The 26,312-nt window shown below is 45.0% G+C and overlaps 1 protein-coding gene across 1 annotated transcript in view; it reads left to right on the forward strand.

The window, feature by feature from the left end:
• Positions 1–26,312, forward strand: part of SORCS2 (sortilin related VPS10 domain containing receptor 2) — an 844,346-nt gene that overhangs the window by 696,428 nt on the left and 121,606 nt on the right. Inside the window, 3 exon segments of the mRNA XM_032789791.2 lie at positions 6,016–6,080; positions 9,034–9,152; positions 16,364–16,453. Coding sequence (XP_032645682.2) covers positions 6,016–6,080; positions 9,034–9,152; positions 16,364–16,453 — 274 coding nt within the window.

Below are 26,312 nucleotides of genomic sequence, written 5' to 3' on the forward strand. Positions count from 1 at the left end.
AGCCTCCCCTATGCAAGCTGAGTTAAACTTGTCTCAGCTGGTGGTTGTTCTTTAAGTATCTTGCAGAATTGTAATAATGTGAAACACAGTTTGTATATACAAAACATGTATTGTCTGTACATTAATGGGTTTTTTAAGCTACCTTACCTGTTTTATTGTTGGACTATAGGATCAAGTCCACATTCAGTGGCTTATGTATAGTTACAGCAAGTTGTTATGTTGGAAGAGTACAAGAAAAACATCTGAACCAGAAACAAACAAGCAAACAAACATGCTATTCCCCCCCACCATGCTAAAAAACAACAACCCAAAACACTTTCATTTATCCACATCTGTTTAAATAATTTTTTAAGAGGAAGAGAGCATCTGGGGATGAGATATTTTACTTTAAATGTCAGCCCAATCCACACTAAAAAAGATCAGTTGCAGTCTCTCACTCTAGAGTGTTACAGTGGAAGTGAAAATATACTGCACAGATGCAGACCTCACTCTTGCCACTGCCACACTGCCCAGTGCCACCGTTGTGGGGAATGAAGCTGTCAGGAGACAATTGTCAATTCTGGGATATTAAAAGATGTATGAAAAGCCCAAAGCTATTGACAGATACATAAATCTATGTTTATGAAACCACTAGTGATAAATTATGGATCCGAGGTTATTTAAAGCGTAGCCCAAAAAGCAATCTTTGCATTATTGATGACAAATGGTATCGCCATCTCAGCTTTTGAAAATTTCAGCTTGAAGTTTCTGCAGGTTTGTTGCTCGGTTGTATGGGGTCAAGTGCAAAAAGTAAAATATTCAGCAAACAGCATTCTTCTTCCCTGAAGAGCAACTGTTGAGCTATCATGGTTGATTTGACATATTACAAATATCTAGTGTGACGAAGTTCTTCCTGTACCTTGGTGGGTCCTGCGCTTATTGGCAGATTTGCTCACCTCAGTGATCTTCCCCACAGTCTGGATCAACTCTTCCTGTGTCTGATCAGGAGTTGGGAGGTTTGGGGGGTAGGCACTTTAAAAATTCAGCCAACTGCCCTACTTTCTTCTGTGCTTATTTCCCCTGTGCATCCTCCTCCTTGAATTGTCTCTCTGTGTCTCTCTTTCCTACACACCTCAGATATAAGGGCTTCATTAGGAACTTAGGCAATGATGATTCCCCACCTCCCAGTTTGATTACTTTCTCCTTTCTCCCTGCCATTACAAACCCGCATTCTCCAAGTTCCATCCCTTCCTCCAGGTTCCTCTTGAGACTTACCTTGGGCTTTGGTCACCTTCCCCCGTCGAACCTAGTTTAAGCCCTCCTCACTAGGTTTAGCCAGTCGACGTCCAAAAATGCTCTTCCCCTTCCTTGACAGGTGGAGTCCATCTCTGCATAGCAGTCCTCCTCCTGGAAAGTGCAAGTCCTGCATTAGGACAGAAAACCCCATGCATGCTATAGGCTGGGGACTGTTGGCTAAGTAGCAGTGCTGAAGAAAGGATCTTGGGTACGGTAGATGAAAAGTTGAACATGACACAGTGTGCACTGTAGCCAAAAGGCTAATAGCATACTGGGCTGTATTAGTAGAGTGTGCAGCAGATCGAGGATGTGATTATTCCCTCTATTCGGCACTGGTGAGCCGCATCTGGAATATTGTGTCCATTTGGGTGCCCACACTACCAAAAGGACGTGGAACAATTGGAGAGGTCCAGCGGAGGCAAAAAAAATGATTAGAGGATGGAGCACATGACTTATGAAGAGAGACTGAAGGAACTGGGCTTATTTAGCCTGCAGAATGAGAAGACGAAGGGGGATTTGATAGCAACCTTCAACTACTTGAAGGATGTCCAAGGAGGAGGGAGCTAGGCCGTTCTCAGTGGTGACGGAGGACAGAACAAGGAGCAATGGTTTGAAGTTGCAGTTGCGGAAGTCGAGGCTGATATTAGAAAAACTTTCTGACTAGGAGAGTGGTGAAGTATATGGATGGGTTACCTAGGGAGGTGGTTAGAATCTCCATCTTTGAGCTATTTAAAGTCCGGCTAGACCGCACCCTGGCTGGGATATTGTAATGGAAAATGGTCTCTGCTTTTAGCAGGGGTTGACTAGATACCTCATGAGTCCTTCAACTTTTGATTCTATGATCTATGATTCTATGAATTGGTTCTATAGCAGGTTCGACTACTCTAGTGCGCAGCTCCTGCTCTGGGTAACCTCAGGGAACAGAAATCTACTCATCCAGTGACCAGCTGATTTTTGCCTAACCAGACTTCTGTACTCCCACTGGTTTGGGTCTGTCACATATCCCTCCCCCTTGCTCAACACCAAGAGGTTGGGGAGCTTGGGATGCCAGACAGTGCACACGTGACAAGCCATCGGCATTACCGTGACAGCTTCCTGCTCTGTGTTGCACATGGAACTGGAAAGGTTGGAGGGATAAGAACCACCTGGTCACCCTTGTGTTCTTCTCCTTGTTCTGCTGCATCCATTGAAGAGGGGCATGGTTGGTCATGAGAACAAATCTGCTTCCGAGCAAGTAGTAGTGCAATGCTTCCATGGCCCATTTTACAACGAGGCACACTCTCTCCACCACTGCATATTTTTGTTCCCTCGGAAGGAGTTTCCTACTGAAGTAGAGAATTGAGTGTTCCTCCTCCACGACCATCTGTGGTAGAACGGCCCCCAACCCTACTTCCGATGCATCTGTCTGCAGGATAAATTTCTTGGTGAAATCAAGGGCTATCAGTATAGGGTTACTGCAGAGGGCAGTCCATAGGTCTGTGAGTGCTTCCTCTGCTGCGTCAGACCATCTCACCAGATCAGGTCCACGGGCTTTCACTAGGTCTGTCGGGGGCTTGCCCTTGTGGCAAAGTGGGGGATAAATCGTCAGTAATACCCCACTACACCTAGGAACGCCCAGACTTGTTTCTTTCGACGAGGTTGGGGCCAATTTTGGATGGCCTCCAACTTGTTCACTTGGGGTTTTACCAGACCTTTTCCCACAGTGTAGCCAAGATATTTGGCCTCTGTAAACCCTACAGCGCACTTGGCAGGGTTTGCTGTAAGGCCAGCTCGCCTGAAGGTATCAAGGACTGCCTCCACATTCTGTAGGTGGGTTTCCCAGTCTGGGGTATGAATGACCACATCGTCCAAGTAGGCAGCAGCATAACTGTTATGCGGGCGTAATAGCTTGTCCATGAGGCGCTGGAAAGTAGTTGGGGCCCAATGTAGTCCAAAAGGGAGGACAGTATATTGAAAAAGACCTTCTGGTGTAGAGAATGCAGTCTTTTCCTTTGCATCTTCTGCAAGGGGAATCTGCCATTACCCCTTTGTCAAGTTTAGAGTAGTCAAGTACTCCTGTACCCCACTGGCCTGGGTCTGTCACGCTAGATAGATAGAGATGTTCCACACTGTGAAAAAGATTGAAGATCTTCCTGCCATTCACATGCACCTTAGCGTAAGCCCTTCTGTGGGTTAAATAGCTTCTCTGGTTTAGGATATTGTCCACAAAATACCACAATGGATTTTGCATTTTGCAGACCGACTTCTCAACAAAAGCAAGATTTTACTCATTTGTCATCTAGCAATTTCCTGCCTTGTCTTATCTCCTGTTCTCACATCTCACTTCTCTCCCCATTAATTTTGTCCAAAATACTGCTGCAAATATCTTTCTCACCAGTTCGTCTGATAATGATTTTCCTTATTGTTAAGAGCTAGCTTATGGCTTTTCTACAAGCCCTGTGTATGGGGCAGCATGTAGCTTGGATCATCCTAGGAGCAATGCAGGGGAGATCTTGTGCCCCTCAGAGGCACGGTTCCCTCACTGCTTTTCCCATGCTCTGTGGGTGGGAGTACTAATTTGCTGCTGGCACACTAGCATGTTGCATCATGTGTGCTAGGTAATACATTGTGCGGTGGAGTCGAGGCTCCATCCATTCCTGACACACCTCCTCTAGGGGTTGGGTTGTGTCTACATGCACAGTCCCAAGTCATAGTCTAGTTCTGAATGTCACGCTACTACCCATCTTTTTCCATGATCAGGTCAAACTTCTCATCTGCACCTTTAAAGAACTCAGTAGTATCTCCATTCACTCACTTCTCTCATCACATTTTCTCCTCCACACCATTTTATTGCATCCTAACCTTGTCCTCCTGCAGAGCTCTTCTACCAACCCTACTTAGAGGGCTTAAATGGGATTAAAGTGGGGCATAGACCTTAGGCTGGCGCTCTGCTCACAGATGAATACTATCCATTTACAATAGCACTTTTCAGACACAGAAGCCGTGGGATGGGGGAAGCCCCAGCAGCCCCTGACCCTGTCCCCAGCAGAAGCTGCGGGATCGGGGAAGCTCCAGCGCTGCCCAACCCTGTCCCCGGCAGAAGCTGCAGGATGGTAGGGAAAGCCCCCAATACCCATCAACCCCATCCCTGGCAGTAGCCTCAGGGCAGCAGGGGAAGCCCCTGCCCCTGCGCTCTGGCAGAAGCCGCAGGCAGGCAGGACAGGAGAAGCCCCAGTGCCCTGACCCATGACCTCCACAGAAGCTTGGGAGTGGCGGGGAAAGCCAAGCACCCAAACCCCTGCTGCGGTCCTGGGACTGAAGGAGCTCTCACTCCCTGCTGCAGACCCAGGGCCATGGTGTGGGGACAGAGCTTCTCTGGTCTTGGGGCCACAATGGGGAGTGGGACAGAAAGGAACAAACGGGTTGTACGGGGGTGCAATGGGGAAGATGGAATGGGGGGACCCTGGGTGGAACAGGTATGGGTTCCAGGGAAGGGGCAGAAAGGGGTGGGGCCTTGGGCAGGGCTGCAGGCTGAAGGAGCAGAATGGGGGCTGGACCGCAGGCAGAAGGAGTGGGGAAGGGGCCCCCACTTGCTCGGGCCCCAGGAAACTTTAATCTGCCTCTGAGTCTGGCCCTTAACCTTTCCCATAAGTCAGTCCCATCAATGCCACTAATCAATCAGTCATTAAACAATGGTGTAGGTTCAACATAAAGTATACTCTTTATTGTTTATAACCATATCAAGATAATTATTTGCTCTAAGTATTTCAGTCGTTTTTAAAAAGTACCCAAATCGCACTTTCTCCGTCCACGTATTTGCTCCCTGTGTCTTCATGTCATATCTGCTTACTTTACAGGCTCTTATATTTTACTAGTGTTGGCATTGAAAAGCCAATGCAGTTGTGGGAGTGTGAGATGGATTCTGTTTTGCTGGGTGTATTGTCAGCAGAATTGTCACCTAAATTTTCCTTGCAGAATCTTCCTTTTGAACCATGTTGTAGGAGGCAGAAAGAGTACCGCTTCATTTTCTAATCCTAGGTTGTGATGGAAGCTCTGAGGTTTAAAAATAATCTTTTATCTGAGCAAATTTGACAGTTATCTGTTCCGAGAGAATCAGTCTGGATCCCTGTTATTTCTTTGATTAAGTTAAAATGCACCTTTAGTTCCATTCTCAGAATTTCCTACTGAATATTATTCTTCATTTTTAAATTGCTTTGTCAAAATAGGATCGATACCTCCAGTGAACATGCCTAACAAAGAGTAATTTATAAGTTATAGGGGCTGTGTGTCAGGTGTAGAAGATTTCTAATACAAAAAAACCCTCAAATATTTCTTAGCAATATATTTGCCCTATCGTCTCTAATGTCAGAGCGAGTTGTAAAAGAGAATGTGCTAACATTCAGTACTGTATATTTGTGAAATTAGGAAAGGATTAAACTGGGATTGCCTCAGAAAGATCCAGTTTTATTTACTGTTCCCCGCCTATTTCTGTTCTTTTCTCCAGTTGAACTTAATATATATCCTGGCGGTTTGTGCGTTCTAGTAATGGAAATTCTAGTAAAACAGAAAAAGCAAAGCATAATGCCGAGAACAGGAAATGTATGATTTCCATCCATATCATCTAAAATTACAAATGGGGTTTATTTTAACTGTCCAACTAGGATGTGGGAGCAGTTTAGCACAAAATCCTTCTATTTTTCCATCCATGTAATTACTGTTCTCTAGCAGGCCCAAGATAACTTAATTATATTATGTTCTCAGGGCCGTTGCCGGAGTTGACAGAGACTCTGATTTGGTTCATATGGAATTCCAGGACCCCAGTGGAGGTATGCTAATGAAAATTTTAGCAATTGACATCCTGGTGTATAGCTGTTTCTTTTGATTTTAAAGAATACTTTTTGCATTCATTTATAAAACAGTGGGAAGAAACATTTTCCACTTGTCAGAGTCTTGCTCTGTTTATACGTATTCAGCAAAACTGTCCTGATATATAAAAATGTAGTATGATTTAAAATGTACTTGTTTTCCACTCTGAGATAAATTGAAGTCAAGATGCTATGCTCCAGTGAAAAAGTCCATTAATAGTGCAATTTGTTCTGGCACTTAAACATTGAACATTTTTTCCTGATTTGCAAATACAGCTGGCAGTGCAATGTAGTGCTGGGTGAGTGTCTGCTAGAGTGAATTCTCACATATGTCAGCTCCACTGAATTAACAGTCTTTTCCCAGAAAATGCTTGTGTTACACATTCAACATAGTTTTGTTTTGTTTTTTTTAAAAAAAATACTAGAAGTTACATAGCATACAGTACAAAGTAGACACTACAATTACAACATATATGTGTCTGTCTTCTTAGGAATTGTACCCTTGAAAGATGGTTTAATTCTGTGGATAATCATCCTAGCTCCTACACACGAATTACGTTAATTGTAAAGGATGTATAACTTAACCTTTCAGAACATGATAGTTCTTTCTCCCAACCCCTGTCCTGACCATGGTGAAAAATTAAGGCCAACCCTTAAAAATCAGGTACCTAAAGTTCAGCTCCTAAATCCAAGTGGTCAGATTTCACAGAAGCTCAGAACAGTTGCAGGTCCCAATGAGTTTCTGAGTAGTTGGTTGGGTCTAGTGAGATTCCATAGGAGTTGGATGTAAGAAAATTTCCCATTCATTCAGCAGAATAGTGATAGGATTACCATGAGAGAGTGGCACTGCCCTGATGCTACATTAGTCTTTACTGCTCCCACAACCCTGTTCTTCAGAGGACAGTGGCCAGTCAAGGTCACATGGGGCAGAAGTTCCATTGTCGTGACCTGGTTCCTCCTCCATCCCACCCTGCCCTCAAACTGCTGTGTGGTGATAATTCAATTTCTTAGATTAAGAAATTCTTAAAATGATTCAGAGTGGGTCTGTGAAGAGCTGGCACATATTTCCCCCCTTGCAAATTCTTTCTTACCTCCTCTTGCCTGATGAAATCATTTCTATTACACCTGGGCCTCTCCACAGTTAGAAGAAAAGGGTTAGGGATTTGTCCCTTGGTATTTTTATTTTTTTTTTATTTTATTTTATGTGAACTCAGCTATACATTTTGGCTCCATACTTCATGTGCCACCAAGGCCATCATAATAGTGGCTGTTTGCAGAATTCATGTCCACAGATGGGTTTGGAATTTGAATGTCCCCAAAATGCAAGGGGGGTAAGGGTTGGATCCAGCATGTTTGATTTTTGCCCATTTCTATATTTTATAACTCACTCTGTAACTTCAGAATCGAGTGGCAAAAATAGCTGTTGATTAACTAGTATCCGTGGAATATTTCATCACTTTTTTTCTTTTTGGTTAAGTTCAATGACAAGCTTGAACCATGGGCATTTAATCTGATTCCCTCAAATGAACTATCACAAGTAATAATTGTGTTGTATTTATTTTCTAAAGAAGAATCTGAGAACAGAACACTGTTCTCTTACATGATTTTTAATACATTTATTTCCTGGCTGAGTCCTTCAGTTCTTTATCTGGCCCTGCTGAGGTCAATAGAAGTTTTGCCATTGATTTCAATGGAAGCAGGATCAAGCTCTTTATACCTTGATTAGATAAGAGACTTTACTGGTTTCATGCTTGTCCATGTGAATTATGACTAATTAAAGGAATTAGAAGACACTTTGCTGTGTTTGTCCCAAAATGGTTTGGCGATAAGCAGCAGAGTACGGATCCAAGCTGCTTTAGATCCATGTCCAGATTTTAAAACTGTCCCAAATGGGGTCATGGGAGATAAGTTTCTTGCAGGAATAGTGAAACACATGAGTGCTAAAGCTTTGCTCATTCAGACTGAGACAGAAGCGAGGTGATGTGTAGTGTTCTTATCTCAGGTTTGGGAGACAGGAATTTCCTTCATGGGCTTGGGCAAGTTACTTAGGGCTGGACTGACTGTGTGCTGTACACAGACGTCTATAGTGGGACAGGAGCATGCAAGGCTCCAGCGTAAGAGAAGTTCTGTTCCATAACAGCTTGGTGTACAAAGTAGGTGGGAGCACTTTGCTCCATCCATTAGATGGGAGCAGACTGCTTCCCTGATGCACCAGTCCTGCTCTGCACCCCATCTTGGATGGCTCACTCAGTGGAGGAGGAGCAGGAGTGGAGCAGTGCTCGTGACAGCACAAATATTATAGGCCAGAGCCTCAACTGGCCTTTTTATGCAGGCCATTTACCCTTCACATTTTAACATGTGAGGAAAATCCTAAAGCATTTAATAGAGAATTATAACATGTCTGCAGAACTTTGAAACCAACCTTTAAATTCCATAACAGGGATCTGTGTATTCTCTCTTAAATTCTATGGGCTTGATTCTCTTCTCACCCAGTTTCACATGAGGGGAACTCCTGGATTTCAGTTACAGGACACCAGATCTCCACTGGTATAAATGAGTGATCTGCTCATGCGAGGGGCCCTTGTGCAGGTCAGGCAAGCCCCCACTCTTGAACACCTCCACAAGGGCCACTCATCATCTATTCCTTAATCTTTCTGGTCCTCAGTTTTTCTGATCATGAAATTAGGCTAATACCTTCTTACCTCTGAGGAGTGAAGTGAGGATTCAGTAGTTAATGGTTAATGTACATCTAGCACTTTGGAGATTAAAAGGTTTCTGTGTGAGATTTAGGTGAAATTATTGTATACTTTACTATACTGATTAGTGTGATCCTTCTCCCACACAAACAGAATGTCAAGATATTTGCTTCTCTGTCTTTGAAAACCCTGTAACACATTTCTCCCCCCACCCTCAGGTTATCGCTACATCACCTGTCAGATTCAGAATTGCTCTGATAAAACACCAACAGTCCAGTTTGCTGGCAGCATCGACCAGGATTCCTTGACTGTGCAGGATGACTACATATTCCTCCAGGTAATGTCACTTACTGCATACACAAGCCAATGTTAAAGTAATATTGAGAAATACAAGCCATACAGCAAAACAGTAGCATAAGAAAACAAAGAAACCTATTGCTGTATAGAGCTGGATTAAGAATCTTTACATACAACAAGGTGTTCCATACCAGTCTTATGAAAGATGACACATTTTTGACCCAGAGCAAACCAGCTGCTTATACCCCCTTAGATTTCGATTTATCATTTGATTTAGATGTAACTAGATTTGCCAAGATTTAGGTTGGACTATATGGGCCAAATTCCTGTTAATGCTGCTGTAAATTAGGCAGTATTTAGTATTTAGGGTCAAATCCTCAGGCTCTTTTCTGGTTTCTTTTCACTGCTTTTACTGCAGAGAGCAGGCAAAAAGCTGCGCTGCATGGTAGCCAAGGGAATCCTTAGATGCTGTAAAGCCACTGTAGCCGTTTTTTTGTTCCTCAACTGCTTACGTAGCGAGCATATTGGGAATGGCCCTGGAGCAAATACCACTGTGGCCAGTCCTCAGCTGATGGAGTGACCCTTGTGTCTCTTTAGAACCACTCCAGTGGTGCAATTTAGACCAGACTTTAGATTGGTCCAAGTTACATTGTGGCCCTTTCATCCAGCCAGCAGCCACAGGGTCTGGAAAGCAGCAATATGGCAGCAGGTCATCTGCCCCCACCAGCTGCCCCATCTGTGAGTTTGGCGCAACAGAAGATAACACGAATCTGGCCCAGTTGCAGGCCAGCAATCCTAGAAGAATCAGCCAACATTATCCCAAAGGATGGAGCAGCCTTTGCAGTCTTACTGCAGGCTATTTGGAGAAGGATTTCTCCCAAGCCATCCCCGAGTTCCCCATAGAGTAGTGTTTCTATGCATTGCTCTCTACTCAGTCCTATGGTAAAACACCACAATTTAGCCCCAGTTTGATGTAGTCTGCTTGCTGCAAGCCTTGTCTCCTACAGGAAAGCAATACTGTTTTTTCTAGGTGATATTAGAGGAGCTCTCTCTGCTCCACAGCCTTGGGGTACGTTAGATTGGCTTTTCCACAGCTTTCTTCCCTTGTGGAGGAATTGTGTACACAGTACAGAGACAAATAAGCTGTTATCCATGTTGCTGAGCACAACAATCTGCTGGTGCACATGACAGGAAATACCTATCACCGCAAACCAACTATGAAAAATTCAATTGGAAATGAAATTTTGAATTAAAATTGGCATTTTCCAGCCCAAGCCATGCATTGGTGGCAGCCATTTTGCTCAAAGGTAGCTCCCACCAGGCACATTTTAAAATTCATTTCACAGTTAGTAGATAGTGAGAAGTGTTTCTCTCCATGTATGCTTCCAGACTGCTGTGTTCTGCAAGACACAGGTAGTTTTCTCTTCAAGCATCTGTGTTATTTTAGGACAGTACATATTTGTAGGCAGTATTGTTCTGATCTAATGCCAGACATGGGCAGGCACAGCCCAGAGGAATGAGCTGGAAACCCACCCATAGCAACTGAAAGGTATCAGAAAACCACTACCAGAAGAATTATACAATAAATAGTATATTCTCATCTCCCGGTGAATCGGCCATTATTGATGGTATGGAAGTGAAGTGCACTTATTCCATGGGAGGAAGACATTCTTTCAGTGTTTCCTTTCATAGTATTTGCAGTAAATCTAATTGATATAGTGTCTTTCATTCACTGGATCACTGTAAAACACCCCTAGTGTAGATATGGCCCTAGAATATTAGTTCTTCAGGAAGGGAACCATTCCTTCTTACACTTCCAGCTTCCATGGAGTTAGGGACCGGAACCAAATGGATGTCTCCCAGAGCACCAAGTAACCTGATAAGGTTGCAGTTTTAAAGCACAGAAAATAAAGCTGTTGTCATACTGGCACCGTTGAAGAAGCACCTTTTGTGTAATGGGGAAAAGCTGTCATTCCACTCTAATTACTTGGCCTAGGCAGTATCAGATGTACCTCCAGCTTTGTTTCCCTGCAGTAATTCCACACCTGCCTCAAGGACCTGATTTCACTGGAAAGAGCAGGATATCTGTATTTACTGTTTAATATGATGAATAAGACTGGTATTTAACAAAAATAAATAAAAATGGAAGGGATTTGGTTAAGTTAACTCACATTCTGAAAGGTGTCGGATTTGTTATGCTACAAAAAAGGAGATGGACAGGAAAGAAGTGTAAAAATGGTCACTCTTCTGTTCGTTGTTACATTTAAACTATTCAGGAAGCTAGATCTACAGTCATGCATCAGTTCTATTTTTACCAGGCAAAGGTCAAATTTGCATGTTTCAGCATAGTTTGTTTTTCGAACCAATTTCTTTTTTTAAATACGTAATTAAGTATGTGATGCTCTAGGGCCGAATCCCAGGGTTCTCAATTAACTATGGCAAACTTCAGCTGATTTAAATAGGTGTTTTGTCTGAGTAAAATCCCCAGCATTTAGTCTTAAATGTTTATTTTGAACAATAGATTAAAACTTAGCTTTTCTGTGGATCTTCCATGAATGGGATGAAGACGTTCCTTCAGGAATTACATTGCATTAGTAGCTGCCTTCCATTTAGCCACCACATTGTGATGATTTTATCCATCACCCCTCCCTGTGCTCTGGGGCATGCCTTTTCTGAGACAGCTGAGGTAGAGAAGACTGAGGCCAGAAGGGTTCACTGCATATTCGCCTTTTAAGCCAGCTTCTACTATGGCAACAAAGATTTTCTTCTGTATTAATCAAGCTTCGTTTGAGAGCTTGGAGTAGAAATTGCCACATATTTTCTGAGAACTAGGAAAGCTGCCTTAAAAACCTTTTCCCTGCCACAATGGAGGTGGCTTTGTCAGATGGGTAACTTCATTATTTTGATTCAGGGTATCCCCCCCTCTACAAAAGGAGGGGATTAAAGCTTGAAAAGGGGGAAAGAAGGGCCTGAATAATTGTTCAGTGCATGGGGTTGGATTTAATGAGGGATCCCAGCCTCCTCTAGATGCATGATCCCACCTGTCTCAATGCAGAAGAAATGTAGCAATGACAGGGATGGGGATGCAAAGTATCTTCTAACTAAAGGCACAGAGTTTAGACTGTTAGTGCTGCTGACCTACAAAATGGCTTTTCTTTGCATGGTAATAAACCAGAGGAAAAAAATGTATATTGTAATTTTACCTTCTTTAAAATCAATCTGTTGCTGTTAATTTACAAAGCAATAACTTTTGATAAATCTAGAGTCAGTGGCTGAATTGCTGTTACCTAGGGGGAGAAGCCAGTGGTGCAGAGAAGTGTTTTGGAAAATGTGAAATATTATTTATTAAGGGCCGAATTATCTGTTGGCATAATTTGATGGAGCACCATTGACTCCGATGGAAATGAGCCAATTTGCGCAGTGAAGGAACTGGCCCTAAATCCGTGACTGAGAGGTACAATAGTGAACACCCTGTCACCTGGTTGTTTTAATCCATCAGTACTTAATACAAATATGTTGCTACTTTGAAAAAGACACTTCTCTTGTTATTCTAATATGTGCAAGGAAAGGCAAGGCTTGCAAATACCAATATGTCTGCTATGACATGGGGAGAAAGGTGGTAATGGAGAATATCTCCATGCTAATTTTCCATTCATTAGCTGCTTGTGCTTTGTTTTCTATTGGGTGGAAATCTTTGCAGGCTTCTGGATTGTTTATATGGGGCCAATTATGCCCTCCATTACACAGGTGAAAGGTCTATATTCAAACCAAAAGGAGCGTCATCATGTAGATGAAGCTAGAATTGGGCCTATAGGATACAGTTAATCTGTTTTCAAAATCACCACTGAACCAATAGGTTAAATGTTGCACTGTTACCCACCATTGCACTTCTGGGAGACTTGTGGCAGAAGATGATTGATTATAGCTAGAAAATGCTTGTCCAATATAGAGATTCAGAATGCTTTATATAAACCTCTTACATTATGATTTATTCAGCTTCTTACGTTGTTTGAATAGTGCTGTAATAGCAGTTTTAAAGGAGAGATAAGGTAGGTGAGGTAGTGTCTTTTATTGGACCAGCTTCCGTTGGTGGAAGATACAAGCTTTCAGGCTTCATAGAGCTCCTCTTCTAGTCTGGGGAACGTAACCTGAGTGTCTGAGCTAAATACAAGTTGGAACAGATAATTAAGCATAAGGTGTTCACATGTGCTTAGGAGACCACTTAAAATAAAGTAGGCAATTAGGGATTAGCCGGCAGTGCAATGTGCTACAAATGCTTGTAACGAGCCATAAAACCATTGTCTCTGAGTCCATGATTTTGTAGGGGTCACAGTGGAACCCATACAATATGATCCAACAATTACAACACATATTGGACGGGAACAACATCCTGAAAAAAATCTTTCCTGAACCCATTCTTCTGACCTTCAAACAGCCTGCTAAGCTCATTGTTGAAAGCAAGTTCCCCGCAGACCAGGAAACACCAACTCAAAGTGGCACCAGACCCTTCCAGAACAACAGATGTAAAACCTGCAGACATATCTCCACTGCTATGATAATCAGTATCTCCCACAACACACCTTTCAAGTTTTCTGGATCCTGCACATACCTATCACAACATGTGGTATGCTTCACCCAGTGCATCGGATGCCCCAACAACAACTGTGTGGGTGAAACCAGTCAATAATTGTGCTCTCAAATGAGCTCCCACAGAAAAATGATAAAAGACAAAAGCACCCTATCACCTGTGGTGAATGCTTTTTACAAAGTGATCACTCCACTTGTGACCTCTCAGTCCTCATCCTCAAAGGAAATGTGCACAAGAATTTCAAAAGGTGAGCCTGGAAACTTTAATTCATAACCCTGCTAGACACCAAAAATCATGGATTCAACAGATACACTGGATTTTTGGCTTGTCACCCCACTGCTAACCCTTAATTGCCTACTTCATTTTAAGAGGTATCCTACAGGAGAATTGTGTGGAGCCCTAATGGTTCCATCTAGTATTTAGCTCAGACACTCTGGTTACCTTCCCCAGACCTAAAGAAGAGCACTGTGAAGCTTGAGAGCTTGTACTTTCATAGAATCATAGAATATTAGGGTTGGAAGAGACCTCAGGAGGTCATCTAGTCCAACTTCTTGCTCAAAGCAGGACCAACTCCTACTAAATCATCCCAGCCAGGGCTTTGTCAAGCCAGGCCTTAAAAACCTCCAAGGATGGAGATTCTACCACCTCCCTAGGTAGCTCATTCCAGTGCTTTACCACCCTCCTAGTGAAATAGTGTTTCCTAATATCCAACCTAGTCCTCTCCCCCCACTGCAACTTGAGACCATTGCTCCCTGTTCTGTCATTTGCCACCACTGAGAACAGCCTAGCTCCATCCTCTTTGGAACTCCCCTTCGGGTAATTGAAGGCTGCTATCAAATCCCCCCTCACTCTTCTCTTCTGCAGACTAAAAGCCCCAGTTCCCTCAGCTCTCCTCATAAGTCATGTGCCCCAGCCCCTTAATCATTTTCATTGCCCTCCGCTGGACTCTCTCCAATTTGTCCACATCCCTTCTGTAGTATGGGTACTAAAACTGGACACTATACTTCAGGTGTGGCCTCACCAGTGCCAAATAGAGGGGAATAATCACTTCCCTCGATCTGCTAGCAGTGCTCCTAGTAATACACCCCAATATGCTGCTGGCCTTCTTGGTAACAAGGGCACACTGCTGACTCATATCCAGCCCTTCGTCCACTGTCATCCCCAGGTCATTTTCTGCAGAACTGCTGCTTAGCCAGTCGGTCCCCAGCCTGTAGCAGTGCATGGGATTCTTCCTTCCTAAGTGCAGGACTCTGCACTTGTCCTTGTTGAACCTCCTCAGATTTCTTTTGGCCCAATCCTCCAATTTATCTAGGTTACTCTGGACCCTATCTCTACGCTCCAGTGTATCAGCCTCTCCCCTCAGCTTAGTGTCATCTGCAAACATGCTGAGGGTGCAATTAATCCCATCATACAGATCATTGATAAAGATGTTCAACAAAACCGTACCCAGGACCGACCCCTGGGGCACATCGCTTGATACCGGCTGCCAACTAGACATTGAGCCATTGATCACTACCCGTTGAGTCCGACAATCTAGCCAACTTTCTATCCACCTAATAGTCCATTCATCCAATCCATACTTTTTTAACTTGCTGTCAAGAACACTGTGGGAGACTTTGTCAAAAGCTTTGCTAAAGTCAATATATATCACATCCACCGCTTTCCCCAAATCTCATCGTAGAAGGCAATCAGTTGGTCAGGCATGACTTGCCCTTGGTGAATCCATGTTGACTGTTCCTGATCACCTTCCTCTTCTCCAAGTGCTTCAGAATGGATACCTTGAGGACCCGGTCCATGATTTTGCCAGGGACTGAAGTGAGGCTGACCGGTCTATAGTTCCCCGGGTTCTCTTTCTTCCCTTTTTTAAATATGGGCACTATATTTGCCTTTTTCCAATCGTCCGGAATCTCCCCCGATTGGCACGAATTTTCAAAGATAATGGCCAATGGCTCTGCAATCACATCAGCCAATTCCCTGAGCACCCGGGGATGCATTAGATCTGGACCCACTGACTTGTGCACCCATGGACTTTCCACCATCAGAAGTTGGTCCAGGAAAAGATATTATCTCACCTATCTTGTCTCTCATATCCTGGGGTCAACAGGGCTGTAACAACACTCCAAACAGATTTTAAAAGATACTAGTATTCACTAACAGTTTATATCCTTCTCTGCCTGTGTTGGATGAGAGTCTCTTGCCCACTATGTTCATGCAGCAGGTTGTGAGGGCAGAAGCATGAGCTGTCCACAGAGTGAGACACTAGTGGGGAGATGGACTGGGGGTAAGGAAAGGATGACGTCCCAGTGCATCAGCCAGCAGAGAAGGAGAAGTCTATACCAGTAGCAGATTACTTCTTTCTCCAGAACAAGGGAGGGAATTATGACTGTTGGAAACTGTTGTCTGTTCTTGGGGTGACATATTTACATGCTACCGCCTTCTATCGGCTGAGAGTAAACTCTGCCTGGTCTTTAATCAGTAGTGTGCAGTTCCACTACTGTAGGAATGCCCAGATACTGTGATAGAGGAAATGACAGAAATGAATACAATACAGTACTAATATTGTATATATGTTCAAATTGTGACAAAAAATCTCTTTGTGTCTTTATGGATGGTTGGGTTTAGTACCAAACTAATCCTGATATTTCCTTTGTTTCTTTGCATAGACAACATCAGCAAATCGAACTAAATATTATGTCTCCTACCGTCGAAATGACTTCATACAGATGAAGCTACCAAAATACGCATTGCCAAAGGTAAGTGCACACAACTTATTTTTCTTTCCACTATCTTTTTTGTCTTCATTCCCTTTTTGACCAGGAGTAGGCTTCTTCTGTCCCTATTAATCCTGCTATTTTGCTTATTTTTGCTTCCATAAGGATTTCTGAATTCTTCCTGAGGTGTGTTTTTGTTTTGTTGCCTTAATATGCATCCTTGAAGTATAGTAGCTTTCATTGTAATTCAGAAGACTGAAAAGCAGAGACTAACTTACTTGTCATCTGTTATCACAATAACTTTCAATGATACAATGGTAATGTGGTGATAGTGAGTAATCTTTCAAGAATCAATTACAGTTTAATGTCACATGATGTCTTTCTGCTAGAAACACGAATGGAAGTATAAGAGAATTCTACCAGCTGATGGGTGTTTTCTGTCACCAAAGAATCCAAAGATATTCCCTAGTCCCATCAGAGTGATAAGGTTGGCAAAGCTAATTGAGGAATTCCTGCGCTCTGATATATTTTTGTAAGGACAAGTCTTTCTGTATTTGCATAGCACATTGGTAATAAAATACAAGCATATATTATTTGCATACAGTCTAACTGATGTGATTGAGGCTTTGCAGTACACACAGTATGCTCCATATATTTATGGCTAGCTGGAAGGCTTCTGCAATCCCTGAGCAGAATGACTTGTTAAGTACAAGCGTAACTGACAGGTTTTATGTCTGAATTTTCTGGATGTTTAGGTCACTACCTTACTGTTTAGCCTGTATGGAATTTCCTTCTTTCTTTCATTTTAAAGCAAAGAATAATTTGAATGATTCTTTTTCTTCCAAGTTTTTTTTAATATGGCAGTGCCCTGTAGTTTTTTAATTTTAAATATACAGCATAGCAACTAATAAAGATACTGTTTGAATAAGAAGCTGGAACCCCTTTCTTCTCCTATGGGTATAGCTGTTTTTTTTTGTTTTTTTTTAAAAAGTCATAACCAGGGCCAAACCCATCCACATAATATTTATTTGAGTGTTCAGAATGGCGTCTCTAGTAGCCTTTGTGGTCTCTTGGGTGAACGTGTAATTAGGAAAACAACAGGAGAAAGAATATAAATGTCTAAACATGCAAAAAATAAAAGGGAACTATATCATTTGCAGAGTCCCAGAGTTTAAGCCTTATTTCACATGAAAGGAATGTGAGAGTGTTGACAGAAATGGTATTTCTCAAATAAACTTCACGGTTTGCATATAATTCAAGAAACATTGCAGTATCTCAGCACATCAGTCAAAGCCTTTGGTTGATTGTTTTTATTTCTTTGTGCTTGTGTTTATTTTTCATTTTTAGTTATGCTGACTGACAGACTAGGATTTTAATACAGGCAGGTATTCATGGTGGGGAAGAAAGCACAAGGAGCCTCTTCCTCTTACCCCTCAAACCTGTGCTGGCACCCTCACCACTGGAGCTGGGTCTCCACTATCATATCTAGTTTGCTGTTTTGTGGACATGACCAGCCCTATGGCCCTCAATTTATATATTGTCGTCCTCTATAATACATACTGACCTAACAGGGTGTTGTGAGCCTAACCAATTAGTGTTTGTAAATTGTTTTGCGGTCTTTGGATAAATGGTCCTAGACAAGTGTGAAACATTATTCCATGAGCTTCCAGGAAATTTAATATATTTAAAGATTTCAGGAAACAGACTTCTTTAATGCATGAAAGTGGATCATAATAAAACAGATGCACAGTGAAGATTCTTAGTTCCAAAGGATGTTTTTCACTCCTTTGTCGAACCTTATTTCATTTTTGATGAGTTTGCAAGTTTGGTGCTAAAAGTAACTGCATAGATGTAAAACATTTAGATTTTTGTTAGGCATTCGACTTGGTACTGTACGACATTCTGTTTAAAAAAAATCAAAGTACAGTATAAATAAAGCTCATGTTAAATGGATTAAGAACTGGCTGATAGATCTCAAAAGTAGTTGTCAATGCAGCAACATCCACTGGGTGTGTTTGTAGTGGAGTTCTGCAGGGATTGGTACTAGACCAGAAGCTATTTGTTATTTTAATCAATGGGCTTGAAGTATATGTAAAATTATTGCTGATAAAATCTTTTTGAAAATGATACAAAGATTGCCAAAGTGGTAAATAATGATGAGGACAAGACTACCTGGATCACTTGGACTCTGGGCCCATTCAAATAAAATGTGTCTTAACACTGCCAAAGCCAAGGTTATCCATCAAGGAAGAAGTTATGCAGGCCATATCAACAGAATGTGGGAGGCTGTATTCTGAAAAGCAGTGATTGAAAAAAGATTTAGTGATCATATAGGACAAACAACTGAACATGAGCTCCCAGTGCAATACCGTGGGAAAAAGAGTGAATGTGATTTTTGGATGTATAAACAGGGAAGTCATGAGTATTGGCATTGGTGAGACAGGTATTGGAATATTGCATCCTGTTCTGTTGTCCACACTTCAGAAATGATATTGAAAACTTGGAGAGCATGGAGAAAAGAGTTATTTCAATACTGGAGAAAACCCTGGCAGTGAGAGACTTACGGAGCTCAGTTTGTTTAAAAGAAAATCAAGAGGTGACTTGCTGGTAGGTAAGTACCTTCATGAGGAGAAAGTACTAGGTACTAAAATGCTCTTTAACCTAGCAGATAAAGGCATACGACGAACCAATCACAGGGAGCTAAAGCTGGACAAATTCAAATTAGAAATAGAGCACAATTATTTAACAGGGAAGGTGATTAATCATTGTAACAAACTGCCAAGTTTGATTCTCCAGCTCCTGAAGTCTTCAGATCATTACTGGATGCCTTTCTGGAAGATATGCTTTAGTCAAACACAAATTATTGGGCTCAATACAGGAGTAATTGGATGAAATTATCTGGCTTGTGTTAATCAAAAGGTCAGAAAAAGTTGATGTAATGGTCCCTTCCGGGCTTAAAATCTATATATCATCTATATAGGGCACTCACTTGGTTTACTGAGAAGATACATTATCCAGTGAGTATTAGCATTACAATATCTCTTATATATACAAAACTTCTAAACATAGCCTATTTAGATATGCTTCAGTTGTACCCTGGATTATTTGATGTGCTGCTAAATCAGGGATGGGCAAATTTTTTGGCCTGAGGGCTGCCTCGGTTTTGGAAATTGTATGGAGGGCCAGTTAGGGGAGGGGGTTGTGGCCCGGCCCCCACCCTCTCTCCACCCCCCCAGGAATCCTCGCCCCATTCCAAACCCCCGTTCCAACACACACACACCCCCAGACTTCTGCCCCATCCAACCTCCAACTCACCCCCATTCCTATCCCCTGACCCACTGGAACTGCCTGCCCCTGAATTGCCCCACCACCCCTCACCCCCCCCTCATTCCGACTGCCCCCGTGACCCCTGCTCCATCAAACCACCCATCTCCTGTCCCCTGACCTGCCCCCAGAACCCCTGCTCGACTGCCGCCTGCCACCATCCACCCCGCTCCTTCCGACTGCCCCTGGGACTCCTGCCCCCATTTTCAACGCCCCCTGTCCCCACCCTTGACTGCCCCGACCCCTATTCCACACCCCTGCCCCCGACCACTCCCCAAACTCCCCCCCCCCCCGTCCTCTATCCAACTCCCTGCCCGCTTACCACGCTGCCTGGAGCACCAGTGGCTGGCGGCGCTACAGCCACGCTGCCCAGCTGGAGCCAGACACGCTATCGACACCGCGCAGCACAGAGCACTGGGTCAGCCTGGGCTCTGCAGCTGTGCTGCCCCAGAAGCTCACAGCCCTGCCGCCCAGAGCATTGCACCAGCGGCGGAGGGAGCTGAGGCTGCGGGGAAGGGGGAACAACAGGGGAAGGGCCGGGGGTAGCCTCCCGGGCCAGGAGCTCAGGGACCGGGCAGGAGGGTCCTGCGGGCCGGATGTGGTCTGCAGGCCATACTTTGCCCACCTCTGTGCTAGATGCTGAGTCCTTTGTCCTGGATTGTCCAGGCTTGACTGAATAAATAAATTAGATTCTAATTGTTTCATTTGGGGCAAGTTCAATAACTTGGTTAGGAACACAAAGGCTGTGTTAGCTGGAAAAGTATGCAGTGTTGCTGTAGCTGTTTTGGCCCCAGGAGATTAGAGAGACAAGGTGGGTGAGGTAATGTCTTTTACTGAACCAGCTTCCGTTGGTGAGAGAGACAGGCTTTTGAGCTTACACAGAGCTCTTCTTCCATTGATTTAGCTACCGCCTCTCAAACAGGTGGATTAACTGCCTCAGAAAAACCCCTTTTCATTGCTGTAGGAAGCAGTTACACTACAGCATGCAATTGGCAGCACCGTAGCTGTGTCACTATAGCAGCTGTAATGTAAACATACAGTATGTTTCTGCTTTTCAGGTGAATGGGGTAAGGCATCAGAGGGTCTTCTCTCAGGTGGGCTCTGCAGCCCAATACATGTCACAGAGCAGAGTGGTTCCCTACAAGGGCCGCATAGAGGATTCGGGGGGCCTGGGGCAAAGCAGGGGAGCTGCGGTGCTTGTACTCACCCTGCGGCAGTCCGGGTCTTCGGCAGCATTTCAGCGGCGAGGGGCCCTTCAGTTATTCTGCGTCTTTGTCAGCACTGAAAGGCCCGCGGCCACTGAAATGCCGCTGAAGACCCTGAGCAACTGAAGGGCCCCCCGCCACTGAAATGCCGGCCGAAGACCTGGACCCCCACCAGACCAGGGCTCGCAGGGCCCCTGTGGGGCCCGGGGCAAATTGCCCCACTTGCCCCGTCCCCCCCCCCGGGCGGCCCTGTTCCATACATAAAAAGGGGGGTTGTGGGCAAACCAGAGAGTGCGGTAGGCTGGTAAACTGAGTCTGTCTAGTGCAGTGGTGGGCAACTTGTGGCCTGTGGGCTGTGAAACAGTTTGTTTACGTTGACCGTCCGCAGGCATGGCCACCCACAGCGCCCAGTTGCCACGGTTTGCCATTCCCAGCCAATGGTAGCTGCAGGAAGTGGGGGCCAACATGTCCCTGCAGCCTGTAAGACCCATTAGTAATCAGAGTAGGTTAATAAAAAACTCTGAGCAAATGAAGTTATTTCTGTCAGCTGTGTTAGTTTTATTGTTGCATGGAAGAGTCTCATAACTCTAACCCACTTCTCACCTTTGTAAATAACCCTCAGTGGCAGTAATATCTCTTTACAGGCTGCTAGTGTTGCAAGCTTTTCCTGCATTCATTCATTCCAAGTTAACATAACTATATACAGAATTTTATAATGTAGAAGCAACGTTCTCTTTTATTTCCTACCGCAATTTAGAAAAGCATAATGCATGGATCTAAAAAGATAATGTAGCAGAAATATTGTGAATGGAAATGTCTATTATTTGCCTTGAGCTCTATGTATCTGTACTATATTGCCAAATGGATAATAAAATAAAAGTTTCCAGGTAATAGAAACCAAGGCAAAAGAGAATAGGAAATAAATAACCTGTTACTGCCTCAGAAATGGCTGTTTCTTTTACCTTTTCAAAGTGGTACATGGCTCTTACGTATATGCTTTTCACCAAATAAATAAATAGAGAGAGAGAGAGAGAGAGATTTTCTTAATTTGGCTACCACCTGGAGATTTTTCTGTCAGTGAAAACTTGAATCTATAAGACTTAAAGAAAAATATGTGTTAGGAAAACAAAGTTAAAACTCCTCTAAACAATTTTGTTTGACACAAAACTTTTATTGCAACAAAAAAATATAACTCTGCATCTGCAGATTCCTCTTTTCACAAACTACACATGTAAGTGAGACCAGATCTTCTCTTAAGTGCCTCTGAATGGAACCACACATGCAGCAGTCTCAGTAATGTGATCCGAATTTTAACAAGGAGCTTGCTCCGAACTTGTCTGTATCAGTCAGTGATAGATATGACACTCCCAGGCTGAAATGTCATTTTTCTGTCAATGACCCGTTAGTTCCATAGTGTTTCCCGCATAGTCCATCAGTCCTTTCATTCCCGTATATTTTGATCCATTATGCTCTCTATTCCCAGCACCTCTTGGAGGCTTCCCTAGGTGGCTCCACGCCTTGGTGGCTGTTCCTCACAGCAGCAGTGGTTGCAGCACGAAGATGTCCTGCAACCTTTTCTGATAGTAGCGATAGCAGGCCTCTGGCTACGGGGTGTTTGGTCAGATGAGCAGTGAGTTCCCCTGGGACTTACCTGGCTAGTGCATGTGTGTGGAGGCTTGGCATTGAACCCTCACTGTTTCCATTGGGTGATTGGGGGTCAGGGAGGGGAATGGACTCCAACCTCCCTTCAAGTACCAACTGTTCAAATTCTGAGCTGAAGCTGGATGGCGGGCTCTGGCAGAGAGAGAGGAAGTCTGCAGCTGCAACAGGACTTCCACTCTGTTATCCTAATGCACTGCTGGAGGGGCTAGTGAGGAAGTGGTGCAGGGACTATGTGGTGCATCCCACACAGACTCATAGACTTTAAGGTCAGAAGGGACCGTTATGATCATCTAGTCTGACCTCCTGCACAATCCAGGACACATGTACACTAGTGAGGGATGAAGGAGGGGAATTCCCCTTTAAGGATGTGCCACAGCAATGGCAGGCACACCCAGAGTGTGGCAATTGCCTGCGTGAACAGCAGTCTTCTCAGTCTCAGCTTCTGACATAGCTAGAAATGTTAACAAGCAGAACCAGCATTAACATTTTTAGGTGGACCCAAGAAACAGTTCCCCTCCCCATTTCCTGTTCCCTGTTTTTACACCACTGCACTAGGGCGGCCTGAAGCTTTTCAGGGGTGGTTAGTTATGTTGCTGTCACTCCCAGAGATTGAAGGGATCACATGGGGATGGTGGAAACGTAAGTCCTAGCCACTTTGTCTCTAGGAGCTTTGGTATTCTCATCTATTCCTGTAAGGCCTTTGGATTCAGTATAATTTGTTGCCTAGTTTCAGTAGTGCCATTCCCAAATCAAGAATCAGGTCCCTAAATATCATGACATTTTCTTAAAAAACATGAGATTTTTTAAAAATAACAAATGTTGAGCTCTTTATATTTGCCTTCCAGTGTCAGGGCCTTTAGAATGCAGTAGGGTCACATTCTTCTTCGAGTGCTTGCTCATATCCATTCCAGTTAGGTGTGCGTGCGCCGCGTGCACGTTTGTCGGAGAAACTTTTACCCTAGCAACACTCGGTGGGCTGGCAGGTCACCCCCTGGAGTGGCGCCACTATGGAGCCTGATATATACCCGTGCCGACCCAACCGCTCCTCAGTTCCTTCTTACTGCCCGTGTTGGTCGTTGGAACAGTGGAGCCACCACAGAAGAAGAAGAGAGGATAAACCATATGGCACTATATTTGCGAGGCCTGAGAGGAATCTTCTACCAGAACCATAATCGTGCTTTTTCCTTACACTCCAGAAGCGCAGTCGATTACAGACTCTATGGTGGAGGCGAGAGAGAAACACCATTATTCAAGAAAATTATCTGGCCAGGCTCGGCACCGTACATCCTCCGCCATTCCGAGCCCAAGGTGTATGATTAATAGGGGCTGGGAGAGAGTCAGGGCTTTTTTGAGGTTGCCACGCAGCATGTAGCTATTGACTACAACTGACTATGTTGTCAGCCCATAGCTTTCGCGCATACACTTAGCGGCTGAGTAGATCATTCGCCTACCCCTTCGATTTTCGGGGGTGGTGGCCTGTTGCCATGCTGTTCCATTCTTGACCAATCTGAATGACTAGTGCGAAGCGCAGAGAAGGACGGAACAGGACCATATTCGTTTGGTACCACGTCCATAGAGTGACGGCATTTGTCTGGATTGTCCGAACTAAACGGTGTAGGCCCACTCATAGCAGGATGGACAAATCCGCGAAGAAGTCCACTATCGGGTCCTACCTTCTGGACTTCCTGCACTGAGGTCTGTGCATTTGATGCTGCCCTACCCATAGGAGAGGCCTGATGGGCCTCAGGTTGTTGGTGGGCACAACCGAATCTAGCGGTCCTGACAAATGCAGCTGTTCACGCGTCTTCTGTCGGGAAGACACTGATGTGTGATCTGGATGTGCCATGGAGGTGCTAAAGATCATGGGCAGAGAGTCTGACATCTACCAGCCTGCCCAATTGGCACCTGGACGATCGCACAGGCGTACTGGTACCTTGGAACGAGATCCGGTACCTGTGACCAGAGTGGCTGCTGGGGGAGGTCATAAGACGACCGAGATCTGCCGTAGGGTTGGTAACGGCTACAGGATCACCAGTGCCTGTAGCGGATGCTGGGAGCCGCGAAGGTGCCGCGATAGGGTGTTGACACGGGACGACCGACCTGTGCGTACAGGTGGCGATTCGACAGGAAAAAGTGCTAGCGAGAGAGCAGAGCGGTAACGCATAGTGGCGTGGAAGCACAGCGATGCCGACGGAACTGGACCATCTGCGAGAACCGTGAATCATGAACGTACCGCTCTCTGCGCCGACAGCAGGATGGTCATCTCAAGGAGCTTGCCAAGAGACGTAGTAGCCGCACCAGTCGGTGCCTAGGCGAGGCTCAGGCAGCATCCACATCTGTCATGGCTATATCAGGAGATCTAGCCTCGTCGTTGAATATGTCTCCCCATTCGGCGTGGAGGAACAAGTAATCCGCCCACAGTGTGTACCGCGGGCTGCCGAGCTATCAGCCCCGGGATTCGAGGTCTTGTGGGACCTGGGATGCGCGTGCTTTGGAGACGGCCTGAGTGCCTCAGCAGTGATCGGTGCCTCTCCTTGCCCACCTATTTGCGGCCCGTATCTGGCTTAGACCGGCTCTCTGTCCTCGGTGCAGGTTGCCAGGAGCAGTAGAGAGGAAACTCTGACACGGCGTGCGCCGGGGAGCAGTAGGCACTGGATTCGACGAGCCTTGTGGGACTGGGATCGACGGTGCCTGACGTTGTCGGTGACGCGCAGGTGTCGGTGCCAGGGATGCGTCTTAGATGAGCTCTGGGCTGCGGTGCTGTATCCGGGAGCCAGCAGGAGGCAGGAAGTCAACCACGGCGGCTGTGGGCAGCGGTCAGGCACTGGATTCAACGGCCCTTGTAGGACAGGATCGATGGTGCGCGTTCGGTGCCCTCGGTTGGAAGCGCGCAGGTTCGGTGGAGCTGTCCACGGTGACAGGGCTGATCTGACTTAGGCGAAGCTTCTAGTGCGGGCAAGTTCGCATGGAAGCAGCAGGAGGCTAACAATGAGCCACTCGCTCGGAGAAGCAGGCAGGCATCTGGGAGTTCGACGGCCGCCGAGCGGCCGGAAATCACGGTGCCCGGCGGTCCTCAGGCTCTGCAGGTGTTGGTGCCTGGCGGATCCGACGTAAACGAGCTCTTTGGTTGCGGATGCAGGTTGCAGCAGAAGCCAGCAGGAGCAACGAGGAGCTCAACCACGCGCGTGCCGGGACTGTTGGGCACTGCAGGGGAGAATTGTGGCTTCTCACCCCAGGAGGGAGCGGTTGCCGAGTCGCATGTTGGTCCGCCAGAACACCAGTGCACGTTGGCGGTCCGGTGCCGAGAAGGGCTCTTGTCCGCCAGCAGTAGCAGCGCTCGGTGCAGAAGTGAGGGAAAGAAGTGCGCGCTCAATTTGTTCTCGACGTAAACGCCTTGCAAATGGGGCACTTAGCTGTGAAATACGATCCCTCAGGCACCGTAACAGAGTGGTGTGGTCTCCTGTCAGCAACGGCCTGGGGCGCGCAAGACGCGACTTAAGACAACCGGGGCCAGCAATGGGCTCCGGCACCGGAACAGGTTGCGGGGAGGGCTGACTCCCGAACACCCGCTAACTATCGTTAAACTAACTATGATTAGCAGAAAAAACCGCATAGTATAGATATAATATATATATAAGGATTATAACTATAGCTTCTAATAACAGAACTATAGTTAGCATAGGGAAGCGGAGGTCAGCTAAGCTGCGCTC

The sequence above is a fragment of the Chelonoidis abingdonii genome, chromosome 5 (assembly GCF_003597395.2).
Source record: "Chelonoidis abingdonii isolate Lonesome George chromosome 5, CheloAbing_2.0, whole genome shotgun sequence".
Classification (NCBI taxonomy): domain Eukaryota; kingdom Metazoa; phylum Chordata; order Testudines; family Testudinidae; genus Chelonoidis; species Chelonoidis abingdonii.